The sequence below is a fragment of the Cornus florida genome, unplaced genomic scaffold (genome assembly GCF_030987335.1).
Source record: "Cornus florida cultivar Cherokee Brave unplaced genomic scaffold, ASM3098733v1 CherokeeBrave_3.0.0_Hap2_Chr10, whole genome shotgun sequence".
In the NCBI taxonomy this organism is placed as follows: domain Eukaryota; kingdom Viridiplantae; phylum Streptophyta; class Magnoliopsida; order Cornales; family Cornaceae; genus Cornus; species Cornus florida.
Window position 1 is genome coordinate 109,034,309 of NW_026775580.1, and position 14,804 is coordinate 109,049,112.

Consider the following 14,804-nt stretch of genomic DNA (forward strand, 5'->3'; position numbering starts at 1 on the left):
CATTTTTTTATGTCTAAGTATACACAATTTTATTATTAAATTTTATCCTCAAAAGACCACCTACCATTTAGAATTTACTATTACATATATAATACTTTTCTTTTTCCTTAGCTTGGCATCATGTGCCATAACCTAGCACCATAATAGCCTGCCAGATGCACAATTGACAACATTAACCAAGATAACTATTATTGCCTGTTAGCAAGGATCACCATCGTCAAATGGTGTATTGATTTGAAACATTTGACTTTTTTTTATCTCTTTGTTGCTCATGTATTTCGAGGAGACTTGTGACTTGTGGACTTAAAATTACAAAACGACTTACGGCTATTTATTTACTTGGTAAATCATTTTCAACCATTTTAGCGTAAAATATTTTATTTTTAAAGGGGAGCCAAACAATGAAAAATAACAAAAAATATTTTCCATAATTATTTGACATTGGATTTTGGCGTAAAATGTTTTTGATGTAAAATATTTTTGATGTAATTTTTTTTTTTTTTTTTTTTTTTTTTTTCATTGTTCAGTTTTTGGTTCACTGAAAATAATTTCTAAGAATAAGTTTTCATATGTTTGATTTTTGAAAGTATTTTCATATAAAAATTTAAGCTCTTATCTGTATCACTAAAAATATTTACAATCATAAAAATCTACAAAGTAGACTGCGGTTTCTACAAAATAATAATTGTTAGACGAAGGTTTGTTTGTGAGATATTCAATCAAATTATTTGTAGGGAAGAAAAAGATGAGCTACAAGTGCAAGATATTTTCCGAAAAATGTTTTAAAATGGAACCTTAATTTTTTTTATTTCTATGAGTCGCGTGCAACACACAGCCTATTAAATTACCCACAAAAAAATTTAAAAACAAAAAACAAAAAACAAAAAATTGCTACCTATTGACTTATGCATGTGCTATCCTAGTAAACATGAAATTAAGAGACTAAATAATATCAGAGGTACCCAAGTCCTTGTTATAACTTAAATCATACGCCTTCTCTTTTGGGATGGCAAAAGTTACCAAGTTCAATACTCAAATAGAAATTGAGCAAAGTGATAGAAAAAAGAAAAAGAAAAAGAAAATTATAGTTAATGAATCAGAAACGGCCTTATTTCAAATGAAAATTTGTAATACCTGGGGCCATGATTCCAATTCTTGTAATTAGTCCTCAAGAAGTTCACAATCAATTCTTTGGAAATAGAGTTTCATGTAATTCAAGTCATATGCAATGTTGTAATATTGCTGAGCCCTAATCCCAATTACACTCGTCCCACGATCCTCATCATCAGACCCAAGCACTGCCATGCAAAATACATCAGGGCCATCTTGTTGAAACAAGCTGGTTATGTCTAACCCTAAGTCAGCTCCTCCAGCAAAGTGAAATGTCACCACCGGGAACCCTTTTAGGTCTCGACTCAAAATCCCCTTGTAGCACAGGTGACCTCTACCATCTTGATCAGTAGGTGCCACTGGCTCCAACACTCCACCTATCAACTCCTGCACCTCTCTGCTCAATGGTTCGAACCCATCTTTCGCTAGGAAAGTCCACGTCGAGCCTGAGTCTATGATCACACCACCTTTGCCTAACGAATCTCGTTTGAACGTTGTTGGATCGATGTTAACTCGTTTCTCTCCCAGACTTATGCCTTCTAGGGTTACATAGTAAAAGCCTCTATACGTTGTCACTGGCGTTGAATAGCCTTCGATTTTCGCCCCCTCCCCAATAATTAACTGGTGATAGTTATAGTGAGGATCATCTATATTACCAATGCAATACGAAAATAGCCTAGAACCAAACTGATAAGGCAAAGAAACATAATAAGGTCCGAGTCCTAGAACTCCACTCATTTTGCCTATGCCACTGTTCTTATTCTCGTGTCCACAACCAAAAACCACATTAGGCACACTAATTATGCCTTCATCAGACGTCACAAACGTGAGCTTTTCAGTACCAAGTTGTCCTTCTGTCGTGGTTCCATCACCATATACTTTTCCATAAACGCAATCGTCTCCAAGACCGCAATATCCGACATTTGGATCATCACAATAAGAAGATTCACACGGTAGGTAAGCGTATGTGGATGACTTAGAAGGACGGAATATGGGACTATACTGGTTGAAGCAACTTCTGCAAGGTTGGCACTGAACCCATAATAGGGTGCTGCCGGTGTCCATCGCCACGAGTTGTGGAACCGGTGGCTCGCCGATCGAGAGATTCACGAGTAATGCGGAGGCATGATCTTCGGGAAGAAGATCACCTCGGACATCATCTGTGGTGAAAGAATAGCTTTCTTTCCTTGCCTTTAAGTAACCATAACGTGCCATCGAGCTCTCTATAGCTCCCCTTGCATGGTCAGAGGTGGTGGCATTAGGGTTGTAATATGGAGAGCGAACGGAGTCACGGTGAATGAGTTTAGTGACCAACCTATGAGGCGGCGTTGCCATGGCAATGGCTGCAGGATTATAGCTTGAGGAGACGACAATGATGAAGGAACAAAGAATCATGAGCTTGAAACTAACAAATGCAGAAGCAACTTTCATGGATAAGAAAATGGGAACAAAATTATTCATAGCACTGATGATACAATTTGATTTTTCTAGTAAATTTTAACTTTTCTGTTGTTTTCTTTTTCCTTTATTGTTTGAATACCAACCTTGGATTTATAGAAACTAACTTCAGTACTAATCTATTGGTTTAAAAATTTGAACAACGTATTGCTAGTTGCAATACACGTAGTATAAAAGAGCTTATAAAAAGCATGATCTTTTATTTTAATTTGTTAAATAATTACTAACAAGATTGTTGGTTGACCGCATGTGTGCTATAAAGATTGTTGCATAAAGGTTAATCTTTTGTTGGAGACCATATCATCTTTATAGTATGCATAATGCATGACCTGTTGTATTTAAAGGATTATTAAAAATGCATGGGCACATTAAAGATATATACAGTGGATATGTATATCAAATATAATAAAATATCAAAATATTCATTCTAGTGTTGACAGAATTTCTATTACAAAGCTCAGCATATATATAAATTCTTGCTTTTGATCTTTGAAGACCATCTTGCCTTTAAAAAATGAGATTAAAAAAAAAAAAAAAAAAAGGAGCTTGTTGAAGGTCCATAAACATGGGGTTTTAAAGAGGAATTATATATTTCTTGTAACACTACAGAAAGCAAAGTTTGCATGAAAATTAATTATGTTACCATATATGAACAATTAATTCACAGAACATGTGGCCAAAAAATAAAATAACAATCAAGTTTGGAATAGTCTATGAAATCTAGCTTCTTCCATGGCAAGCCAAAATAAATAAAAAATAAAAGTATTCTAAAAAATAATAATTCTACAACTAATGCATTAACACATGGAAAAATGGCAAGCAGAAATTCCTTGTAAGAATTGTTTGTATCCTTGTGCCAAATACATCAACATCACAGTAGAAGAAGTATATAAATGACCTATATAGGGAACTTTACTAGAATTATATATATAGATATATTAGATATCTATAAGGAGTTTATTTGTTTTAAAATAAATAAAAGAGAAAAGAAGAACAACTCATTTTTAGGTGAGTTAATTTGATGCCAAATCTAATAATATGCTCACTCTAATCTTTTTTCTTTTTATTTATTTATATATTTGTTCATTTTTGTCGGAAATTCAAAGAAGTATAGATGATTAGGTCAATTTAGGTGAGGGTTGCAGATTCCAACGGCTTTCAGATGGAGGTGGTTAAGGACTACCAAACAGACTTGGGCAGACCCATTCAAAAGGCCCAAAATCCCATATACAAAAAGAAAATAGGCCAAAGGCCCGAAACACATATCCGAAAGAATGAAAATAGCCAAGCTGCCTAAGGCATAACTTGAATTCTGTAGCTGAATCTGTAACATTCCGCTACAAGTACTTTAGTCAAATATTTTTTTTGTTATATTAATATATACATGATACGAGGATAATAAAGTAATCAAAGATTACTAATAAATTTATGAATCTTAAAAGTGCTTAACAAGGAGTACAGGAGGCAAAAAAAAAAAAAAACAGGAAAGCAAAAATAGCATTAATCGCACTAAAGTCCTCACTACAAATCATAGGAGTTGATCAGTCCTCAAGTAGTTCACAATCAATTCTCTGGAAATAAAGTTTCTTGCCGGATAGGTCATAGCCAATGTTGTAATATTGTTGAGCCATAATCCCAATTGCACTAGGCCGATCCTCATCATCAGACACAAACACAGCCATGCAAAATGCATTAGGGCCGTGCTGTTGAAACATGTTGTCTATGTCTAACACTAAGTCAGCCCCTCCAGCAAAGTGAAATGTCACTACTGGGAACCCTTTAAGGTCTTCGCTCACGACCCCCCTGTAGCATAGGAGATTAGGTTTCATAGTAATCACCACCCGTCTCAACAATCCACCTATCACTGCTTGCACCTCGGCTTTAAGCGGTTCGAACCCAGGTCTTACTAGAAGAGTATCTGTCATGCCTGAGTCAATGATCACACCACCTCTGCCCAATGGATTTCGTTTGAAAGTTTCTGGGTCAATGTCAAGCCGTTTCTGTCCCACACTTATGCCTTCTAAGGTTAGATAGTACAATCCTCTATAGATTGTCATTGGAGTTGAATAGCCTTCAATCCTAGCCCCGTTTCCTATAATTAGCTGGTTATGAGTATAGTAAGGATCGTTTATATTGCCAATGCAATAAGAAAATACAGAACCTAATTGTGAAGGCAAAGATACAACGTGATTGCCGAGTCCCAAAACCCCACTAAATTTGCCTATTTTGTTCTCATTAATGTGTCCACAACCAAACACTATGCTCTGGACACTAGTTGTGGATTCATCAGATGTCAAGAATGTGAGCTTTTCAAGGGCAAGGCCTCCATTTGTGGAAGTATTGTCATAGTAGTTCTCACCATACCTGCAACTTCGAGATTTATCACATCTAAATGGAAAATCACAATAAGGAGAAGCACAAGATAACTCGTCATACGTGGATGACTTGGAGGGATCAAATATGGGGCCTAATTGGTCAAAACATTTTGTGCAAGGGAGGCATTGAATCCATAATAGGATGCTTCCGGTGTCCATTGCCGCGAGTTGTGAAACTGGCGGCTCTCCAATAGAGAAATTCACAAGAAATATAATGCCAGTAACAATAGGAATAACACCACCTCGGACATCAACCGTGGAGTATAAAGAGCTCGCTGTCCTTGCCCTCAAGTAAGCAGAGCGTGCCACCGAGCTTTCTGTAGCCCATCTAGCAAGGTCCAAGGTGGTGGCATTAGGGTTGTAGTACGGGGAGAGGACCGAATCACGGTGTATGAGTTTAGTGACCAACCTATGAGGCCTAGTGATGGCTGCATGACTGCTTGAGGAAACGACAATGACAAGGACAAGAGAGAGTTCAAGATGAAGAAATGAATATTTAAGCATCTTTAATAGATAGAGAGTAGAGGACAAAATTATTCAGTTGAAGCACCGATAAAGTTTGATCTAAAGCTATTCTAGCTTTTGTTTTCTTTTTAATTTGATCTAAAGCTATTCTAGCTTTTGTTTTCTTTTTAAACACCCACTCTGCGCATATAGAAACTTGTCTACTGATTTATTTGTATGACAAATGAATAAACTGTATAGCTGCAATATATATACTCACACACTGAAAAAAAGCTTGTAAGCATTATATTTAATTTATGCTGACTTCCTAAAATAATTATTAGAAAGATTGGTAATTACCTATCAAAGTGTGTGTCTGTTTGAAAGATTGTTTCTTAACAGTCCACCTTTTTTTCTTCTTGGAGACCTCATCTTTGTACAAAGCAAGGCTGTCATATTTATATGTTTAACTACAAATTCTTTTTCTTTACCTACAATATCTCTATTGGATATATTGAAAAAGAAAAAGTATCAACATAATTTTTATCTCCTTAATGTTGAAAAACATCTATCTTAAAAATATGTGATGCACTAAAGAGCATGTATATACATGATTATTGAAAGGAATACTAGTATTGAACCCCTGAACATCGAACAACCTAAATCCCAGCATATAAATCTATATAGCACTATATACAAGAATGATACTAATTACCAAAGAGCTAGCTTAGGATTCTAGAGAAAAAAGCTCTCTCCCTCTCCGGTTGAAGACTTCTTTTGGTACCAAATATTATAATAATCAAAAACTAAAAACCACTCTAACCACATCACATTTTATACTAGAGCTTTCATTTCGTTTTTGTATTTAATAGCATAAATGGTTTTTCTATCCCAACCTCCAATCCATCCCATCAATAACAACAACTTCCATATTCTACATATCAATTTTTTTCTACTTCTTCTTGATGCTAATTAAATATTAAGATAAAGTCGGTACCTTTTTTGGGGGTATATAAGAATCACACCTTTTTATGTAGAAATAAATGTAAATAACATAACACACCTTTTTTTTGACGACTTGATTAATTATATAATGAAACTTCATCCCCTGCCCAACTGAAAGTTTTGAGTATGTCCACTATCTCTTCAATTTTTGAATGAGAAAAATCACCAACTGTGAACTTTTCCACTATTCCTTTCACTTCAAGCAGACTATGGCCTGGCTCTTTCTTTAGTCCACTACCCTTCAACATCTTTCTTGCCTCTGCAACGGCATCCCACATTCCATCTGAAGCATATAAGTTCGACAATAGAACATACGATGAAGTAGTAACAGGCTCACGTTTTAGAAGCCGTCTAGCCAAGCGTTCACCAATTACAACATCTCCATGCAGTCGACATGAAGAAAGCAAGCTCCCTAATATAACTGGGTCATGCCCAAAAGGGAACTTTTCTATGTACTCCTCAGCCTCATTTAGTCTGCCAGCTCGTCCCAGTAAATCGATTAGGCAAGATAAATGCTCCACACTAGGGGCAATCCCATAGATTTCAGACATGGAATTGAAGTAAGCTTGGCCTTTGTCCACAAGCCCTGCATGATTGCAAGCTGTCAGAAGTCCAACAAATGTAACAGAATCTGGCTGCAAACACCTTTCTTTCATCTGCTCAAAGAGTTCTAGGGCTTTTTCGCCAAGCCCATGATTTCCAAATCCAGCTATAATGCTGTTCCATGAGACAACATTACGACATTTCACTTGGTTAAAAACAGTGTACGCATATCCAATACAACCGCATTTAGCATACATGTTGAGAAGTGCATTACTAACGCCCACATCCTCATCCAGCCTTGTTCTGATGAGATGAGCATGAATCTGGCTGCCATGACGTATTGAAGCAAGGCCAGCACATGCAGCAAGGGCACTGGCATAAGTAAAGTCATCAGGCATTATACCATTTTCTTTCGTCATCTTGTTGAAAACACTCAAACCCTTTGCATAGTGATCACAATGAGAACAAGCAGTAATAAGAGTGTTCCATGAAATGACATCTTTCTCTTCAATCAATTCGAAAGCCTTCATGGCTTCTTCTACCAAATTGAACTTCGAGTACATTGTTATTATCACATTGCCAATAAAGGCAGTGGAGTCAAGATTGAGCTTCACTGTTTGGCAATGCAATTCCATTCCTCCCCACATATCGTCTGCAGAAGTGCAAATTCCCAGAACTCCCACGAAAGTAAAACGATCCGGGATTAGACCTCGTTGGTACATAAGTTTGAACACTTCAAACCCACTTTCTGGTTGCTGGTTTTCTACCAACCCAGTAATAAGTGCATTATAAGAGACACGATTTGGTTCAGAAATGCCACTAAAGACTGATAAAGCATCTTTAAATCCGCCGCATTTCATGTACATTGAAATAAGAGAATTTGAAACGAAAGAGATAGAAGAATAACCCAACTTCATAGATTGAGCGTGAATCTGTTGGCCTTGTGTCCGTGCAAAGAGACTGGCACATGCACTGATAGCACTGGCAAAGATGTATTCATTGGGCACAAGCCGCATTTGAGAAAAAAGGTCAATTGCCATTAGAGGTTCTGCAGACTGGTCATAGCCAGATATCATAGCAGACCAAGTCACAAGGTTTCTCTCAGACATTTCTTCAAACACTTTGCGGGCAAATACAATGTTGCCACACTTGGCATACATATTGAGGATGTGGTTGGAGACGACGACATTGGCTTGCACTCCTGTCTTGACGACAGCAGCGTGAAGCGAAAGACCGCATCGAAACGCCCTGGTTCTGGAACACTGGTGCAAAAGTGAACCAAAAGCAAAGGTGTCGACTATCATTTAGCTTTTTTCTTCATGTATGAAGAGTTTGGAAGGTATTTGTTTTTATGAGCAAAGATAAAATATTTGTCGACAGGAAAAAAAAATAATAAATAAATAAATAAATAAATAAATAAATTGGGTAAAGTGCAAAAGAAAACTCCTGAAATATATTTTATGCTCTTGAAGAAATGTAGAGAGAGAACGAATACTTTTGGTTGAAAGATGAAGGTTTTATTGAATGTTTTAGAGAGAACAAATATAGGAAGAGACAGAGGGCAGAATAAAAATGGGAGAGAAAAGAAAGAAAGTTGAAGGAGGAAAACAGATTTACAGGGAAGAAAATTAGAGAGAGAAAGATAAAACTTTTGGTGGAAAGAACAAAAAAAATTGCGTACAGGTTCTAGAGTAACTTATATATTAATACACACATATGTTTGCAATTGGCATCATTATAAAAATGAAACTAAGAGTTAAATTAAATCTTCACAAACTAAGAATTGTAAAATTAGGTTTGGTTTGTTCGTGAATGGAAGATTCAAACACTAGTAGAGCCTCCAAACCAGGCTTGTCAAAATTGATTGAAATTCACTTTAAATTAGGGTTTTTGTTTTAAGAGTTGAGTTCGTGGTCCAAATCAGAACAGAGAGAGACCTAACAGAACACAAAGATTTGAATGGAAAGCAAACTAGCTTACCAGAGAGTGAGTGAAGCAAAGTGAAGACGTCCGGCGACTATGGCTTAGTGAGCATGCCGGAAACTCCTCTCCGATACCTAGTCGCCGATTGACTTTAGAACATTCGTGGAGAATTTGGTCACTGGTCTAGTTCTCTTCTCATGGCCCATGTCTGCCATGCCTTTGGGCCAACCCATTTGCCCTTAAGGCGGGTTTGAATGAGAGTCTGGATGTCGGGCCTTGAGAGAGCAATGGACCAACCATTTTTAACCGTCACGTATGCAACTTGTTGCATCACTCTCAAACATTACTCTGGTGAAGCCACATCCATTAGCCAAATTCTCGACCCTATGAATCACTAAATCGTTCGCAATATCCACTTCGGACCATCATTTCACCATGTTGATAATTGGTGCACGTTTTTGGAAGAGTCCAAGGAGGACTACTAAAAATCTAGGTAGATTTCTTTAAACAAATGACATGTGAAAAATATGGATACAAAATATTAATCTAGAATATGAGAAATTAATAAAGTAGTAATTGTTGATTTTTTATTTTTTATTTGTAAAAATGAGAAGATCTATAGATATCTCTAGTCAAATGATTTGTGACAAAAATGTATAAAATATCTAGGATCTAGATTATGAGAAAATAATAAATAATTCTATATATATATTTTTTCTTTTGTATAAATTAAAAAAATAAAAGATAATTCAAGGAAAAGTAACTTTAGTGCACTATAAATACGAAGAACATAAGCTATCACATCCCATCTCCTCTTGTAAGGCAGCAGTGCATGATATATCACGGTGGAATAAATGTTCTTAATAACAAAGAAGTGATAAACGTTGATGGTATGAGTATAAAAGATTAATGTAAAAAAAATATTACAAACTCATTATTATTTTTAATTATATCAACTGCAATAAATTTAATATTTGAATTCAATTTTGGAGTTGCATTTGATATTATCATATTTGTGGGGCTAATGTTACATTTGATATTATCATGTATGTTCTAGCAGCTGTCTCAAACCATCCTAAGAACAAAAACCAAAAGAAAGAAAAAAAATATATAGAGAAAATTAAGTATTAATGATCAATTCTAAGCAAATTTACTTTAAAGTGACAATAAAGTCACCAAAAGATGAATGGTACTAAATTTAAAATTTAATTGTCAAAAAGTGACCATTGAGATTTCTTCTTTAAATTACTCTTCACAAATTAGATACTTTCATACTCTCTCTCACACACTAAGACGGATTTGTAGTGTGAAATAATATTGTAATCGGCAAATTTCAATTTCAAAACAAGTCCAATTGAGTTATAATTTTATTCTTTAATTTTGAGTCTCGAGTTTCAAAACGAAATCGAAGATATGGATGTGTGTTTGATGAGAATTATCAAATTAGAAGGGGCAAATGTGTGAATACACTTTATTCTATCACTGGTGAGTTTAGGTGTAGGCATTTAGAAATATTTAAGAGAAGTTATAGGTCTTTCGATCTCAATTACCGACTTCTCCTCCGAATACAACGTGGTTGGGAATGAGTCGAAGAGAAAGAGATGTTTACGGAAATTTTTTTAAGAGTTCTAAGGTAATCCAACTATGTTGTATTCGGAGGAGGAGTCGGCAATTGAGTTCGGAAGACCTATCATTTCTCTATTTCAAAAGATAGTTTTCTAAAAAGTGCACTACCTTTGCGGAGTCGGTCGCGCTCTCAGCAACTGGTTGCGCAGTTGATTTTCAAATTTTGATTTTGAATTATAACTCACTGGTCTAACAGAAACGGTTGCGTTTAAGCGAAACCAGCTGGGAACAAATTGGTCGTTTCTTTCCTATTCCAATTAGGTTACATTTTTTATTAGAATATTGGGAGACTAAAACAACACCACTTGATTTTGTAAAGTAATAAATAACCTAAAACACAACACCACTTGATTTTGTTGGAGGACACAGAACAATATATATATTTTATTAGAGCAATGCTTTTAAGATGTATGAACTCTCTTATTTTTTAACTTAGGTATTGTATGAAAATTCAATTTAGCGTTTAATTATGAATTGCTTCAGTACTTATCCAATTAAATGCCTTTGATTACGAATTTTGAATATCACTAAAACGGTAAGCTGAATATATCATTTCTATATACGCTGATTCTATTTTAACATTTTTCTTCTTGTTACAAAGTCAAAGTATCTAAAGAGAAATACAGTATTATTTAAGATTATTCCGAGAAAGATCCCGTATGGTTAACAAACATAACATTTTTAAGTGGCACAATTGAAGAGGAATTTCACCATCAAAATTATTGGATTTGAGGAGAAGAATACTCAATGAGGAAACTTAGTCAATCCAGTTTGAAATGTTACCGGTTATTGTTTTCTCTGAGATCCAACGTTACCAACAACGAACAGTTGTAAAATGCATTTGTTCTTTTTGGGCAAAATAGTTGAAGCGAATATTGCTGAAGCTTTGACTTAAGTTAAGGGTGCTATGAGTGACTCGGTTCAATTGATTGATATTATTTTTGAATGAGTTATAAGATGTTTGTTGATAGTATGCGGTATGCCTATTTGGCTTGGTGGACTCTTGAATATCAATGAATATTTTATTTTACAGGGAAAAGGATAAAAGTAAAACAAGCAATTACTAAAAATATAAAAGTGAATTTTCAATTGTATTGGTATTTCAGAGAAAAATGTGACTTATCATTTCACATAAAGAGCAATGGGCTGCTATATGAGTTCTCAAATTCAAAATTTGAGAGGTGGGTAAAAAGTGAGCTCTCCAATGGGCTCTCATTTGGGCTCTTAAAATTTGAGATTTTCAAATCTCCTCTTAAATATAAGAGCTGCCAAATTTTTTTGACAAGTCTCTTATTGCTCTACACGACACCATTTCTTTTCTCTCTCTCTCAATCTCTCATTTGCCCCTTTCGTTGCATTCTATCTCAGTCCCCTTCGTGTCGTCTCTTTCCCCTTCTCATCTGTAACGATCGGCAATCACCATCACCGATCCATCGACCATGACCCAATTAATTGGAACCCAATAACACCATTGCTCACCCAATCAGAACCCAAGAACACCAACATACATCTTTAGTTGTCGCACCTCTCATCATCTCTAGCTTCCACGACCATTGCTGCCACCCCACCGTAAAAACCAATATATTCAGAACCCACCACCATTTCTTACCGTTGATTCCCCCCTACATTCATTTCCGAATGGTACGATGACAAATTAATCTTAAAATTAGGGTTGTGATTAGCTTCAATCTATAGATTGTTGGGCAAAAGGAATTAGGGTTTGAAATTCAAAATATGACAAAAACAAAGTAATAAATTGAAAAAAAAAAAAAAAAAATTGTAGAGAAAGATATCATAACATACAAAGCTAAACCCAGAAAATAAACCACCAAAAGAATATATAAAACAAAATACCATGGCCATGGCAGCGACGAAGGGTGGAAAATGAGGTGGAGAGGATAGAGATAGTGACGGCAGTGGGTGGAGAGGAAAGAGAATATGTAATAATTTCATTTTTATGTGGGTCTCATATAGTTGATATATATTTATTTGTGTGGTGTAAAGAAAATGAAAAGAGATAAAAAGAAAATAAAAGAAAATGGTGGGCCCACATGCCTTTTAAAAATAAGGCCAAGAGGCCATTTTGATCACACAATCTCTCTCTCCCGCAACCCTTTTCCTCTCTTTCCTTTTCTTGATTTTTTCTTTTTCTTTTTGTCTCAAACTTCCAAATTTAATTTCTCTTTTAATACTTGGAGTTTTTGAGTGCCGTTTGCGGCAAATTAACGAGCCCATCAAGATCTACGAATTGATTGGAACAATTCCTTATTTGGTGCACTCTACGAAATTCGAGATCTAAAGCACAAATTGGGGGTTTTTGCTTAATTTGAGGTAGGGGTCTCTAATACATGTAATCTTTGATTTTGGTGAATTATTTCTCTATTATTTGACTCCACCATATCTTAATTATATGATTTTGTTTGTCGTTATATGGGTTATGTGTAATAATCATGCTAGTTGTATTCTTATGTGAGAAATTGGTGCTATGAACATGTTTTAATTGAAATTATATGAAAAAACATGTTAAGTTTAAACTCCCTATATGCCTAGAATGTTATATGTTATGAATTTGAATTCGATTTTTGTTGAAGCTTTTGAGTTAATTATTTTATTTTATTTTGTATACAAGAATGATATATATAAAATATGTAGAAATTGATATTGACATGACATGGAAAGGCATGATGCATTCATGTATGGCATTGGGCAGAAAATAGAAAATTTGATTTGAAAAGGGAAGAAATGATTTTTGGGGAAATGATTTTTTTATGAAAGGGTTTGCGAAAAACCCGACCGCCTAGGAGTTGCCTAGGGACCGTAGGGTTAATGTGACCTAGAGGGAACTAGGGAGACTACCCTAGCATGGTTAAGTTAACTGGGCCCCAAATGATGCCCTAGAGTTGCCTTGTGGTCAGGGACAGTTAGCCAATCATTCTCTCGTGCCGCCATGGAGCTGCCATGAGACATGTTGCATTAACGGTTTAGAAATGGTGGTAGAAATGGTTTTAGAAAATGGGAAGTGACATTGCGTGACATTGCATGACATTGCATCTCATTGCACAACATAAGTTTAATTATGACTTAGACTGTCGATTTTGTTGCTATGTTTACCCCTATACAGCATGATCCCACTTCTCTATTTTTCTATCATTATTTAGATTCACGGGGTCACAAGAGGCGTGCCTTAGGCACCACCTATTGAGCAATTTGCTCACCCCTTATATTTAACATTTTTCAGGACACGGAAGGAAAGTGGCGGACGACGCTCTTCCACAGGGTTCAATGGGTTAGTAGACCGTTTTGACATACTTTATTGCTATGACCTCATTTTAGTATTATTTATTTATTATTATTATTATATAAACCCTGGGATGTCACGTATATTATGTATTGATATAAGAAAGGATAGTAGTGCCCTTAGTTGACATCGGGTTCGGGTAAGAACTCGGTTAGCGATTTCGGACCCTCAAGTTCGGGACGTTACAAAATTGGTATCAGAGCAATGGTTCGAAAACCATTAGGACAACGGGTAGAGGCCTACCTAGGATTGCATGGGAAGTTGAATTGCATTGTTTATGTGCCTATGTGTTAAAGTGATTGTTATTTGAGAAGTATGCTTATTTGTTTAATTGCTTATGTGTTTATGATTTTGGAAAACATGCTTACTTGCTTACTTGCTTATTTGCCTATGTGACCACATATTTATGTGTTTAAAATAATGTATGCTATTACCATGATAATGATTGAAAGCATGTTGATTTCGATATGATGATAAGTATGAGAAGTATGTTAATGGCAAGCTGTGAGTATGGATTGTGCAAGTGTGTAGTATGCGAAATGATGATGAGAATAGAAGGGATAATTAATTTCACATAATAATTTAATGAACTCGTTGTTTAAACTAATGCGATAGGACACAGTTGTGTCAAGGGTTATGTTCTAGTTATTTTGTGTGTGTGTGTGTGTATATATATATAAGTATGTCTTGTATGTATACCTATGTACTTTTATGCATGTATGCAGTCGAGCATGGGATGGTTGCTAGTACGGTAGAGTACTTGTCACGGCATTGAGGGTTGTGTCAATTTTGACCTGAGTAGGCGAAGAGCTCGGTTGCTCCAGGGTGGTTGAGTGCCAGTTCTTATCGAAAGAATGGCTTGATCTTTTAGCTCGTGGATTGAGCTATCCAGTGTGGGGTCTATTTAATCTTTTGGTGCATTTTGTGCGGTGCTTAGAGCATGATCTTAGAACGGGTTTGTATTTCATGGCATGGTGTTCTTGTTGTGTGTGAGTTTCATGCATTGGTGGATGGGTTCCTGT

The 14,804-nt window shown here is 35.7% G+C and overlaps 3 protein-coding genes across 4 annotated transcripts; all 3 read right to left on the reverse strand.

The window, feature by feature from the left end:
* Nucleotides 1–412: 412 nt before the first annotated feature.
* On the reverse strand, nt 413–2,541 carry LOC132278369 (aspartic proteinase CDR1-like). Its single transcript, XM_059780161.1, has one exon. It carries the CDS (start codon nt 2,539–2,541, stop codon nt 1,162–1,164), a length of 1,380 nt encoding a protein of 459 aa, XP_059636144.1. The 3' UTR covers nt 413–1,161.
* A 1,261-nt stretch (nt 2,542–3,802) lies between these two features.
* On the reverse strand, nt 3,803–6,248 carry LOC132276966 (aspartic proteinase CDR1-like). The gene has a single exon (XM_059778633.1). It carries the CDS (start codon nt 5,445–5,447, stop codon nt 4,110–4,112), a length of 1,338 nt encoding a protein of 445 aa, XP_059634616.1. The 5' UTR covers nt 5,448–6,248; the 3' UTR covers nt 3,803–4,109.
* A 71-nt stretch (nt 6,249–6,319) lies between these two features.
* On the reverse strand, nt 6,320–9,213 carry LOC132276965 (pentatricopeptide repeat-containing protein At1g11290, chloroplastic-like). 2 transcript variants are annotated; one of them, XM_059778632.1, is made up of 2 exons: nt 8,916–9,212; nt 6,320–8,197 (listed from the first exon to the last, which is right to left on the reverse strand). In XM_059778632.1, exon 2 carries the CDS (start codon nt 8,093–8,095, stop codon nt 6,470–6,472), a length of 1,626 nt encoding a protein of 541 aa, XP_059634615.1. In that variant the 5' UTR covers nt 8,096–8,197; nt 8,916–9,212; the 3' UTR covers nt 6,320–6,469. The 2 variants fall into 2 exon arrangements, with proteins under 2 accessions (XP_059634615.1, XP_059634614.1); XM_059778631.1 differs by having other exon boundaries at nt 6,320–9,213.
* Nucleotides 9,214–14,804: the final 5,591 nt, after the last annotated feature.

Excerpts from the sequence above, each read along its gene's own strand:
- LOC132278369 (XM_059780161.1), bottom strand. The coding sequence starts at position 2,541 with ATGAAAGTTGCTTCTGCATTTGTTAGTTTCAAGCTCATGATTCTTTGT.
- LOC132276966 (XM_059778633.1), bottom strand. The coding sequence starts at position 5,447 with ATGCTTAAATATTCATTTCTTCATCTTGAACTCTCTCTTGTCCTTGTC.
- LOC132276965 (XM_059778631.1), bottom strand. The coding sequence starts at position 8,239 with ATGATAGTCGACACCTTTGCTTTTGGTTCACTTTTGCACCAGTGTTCC.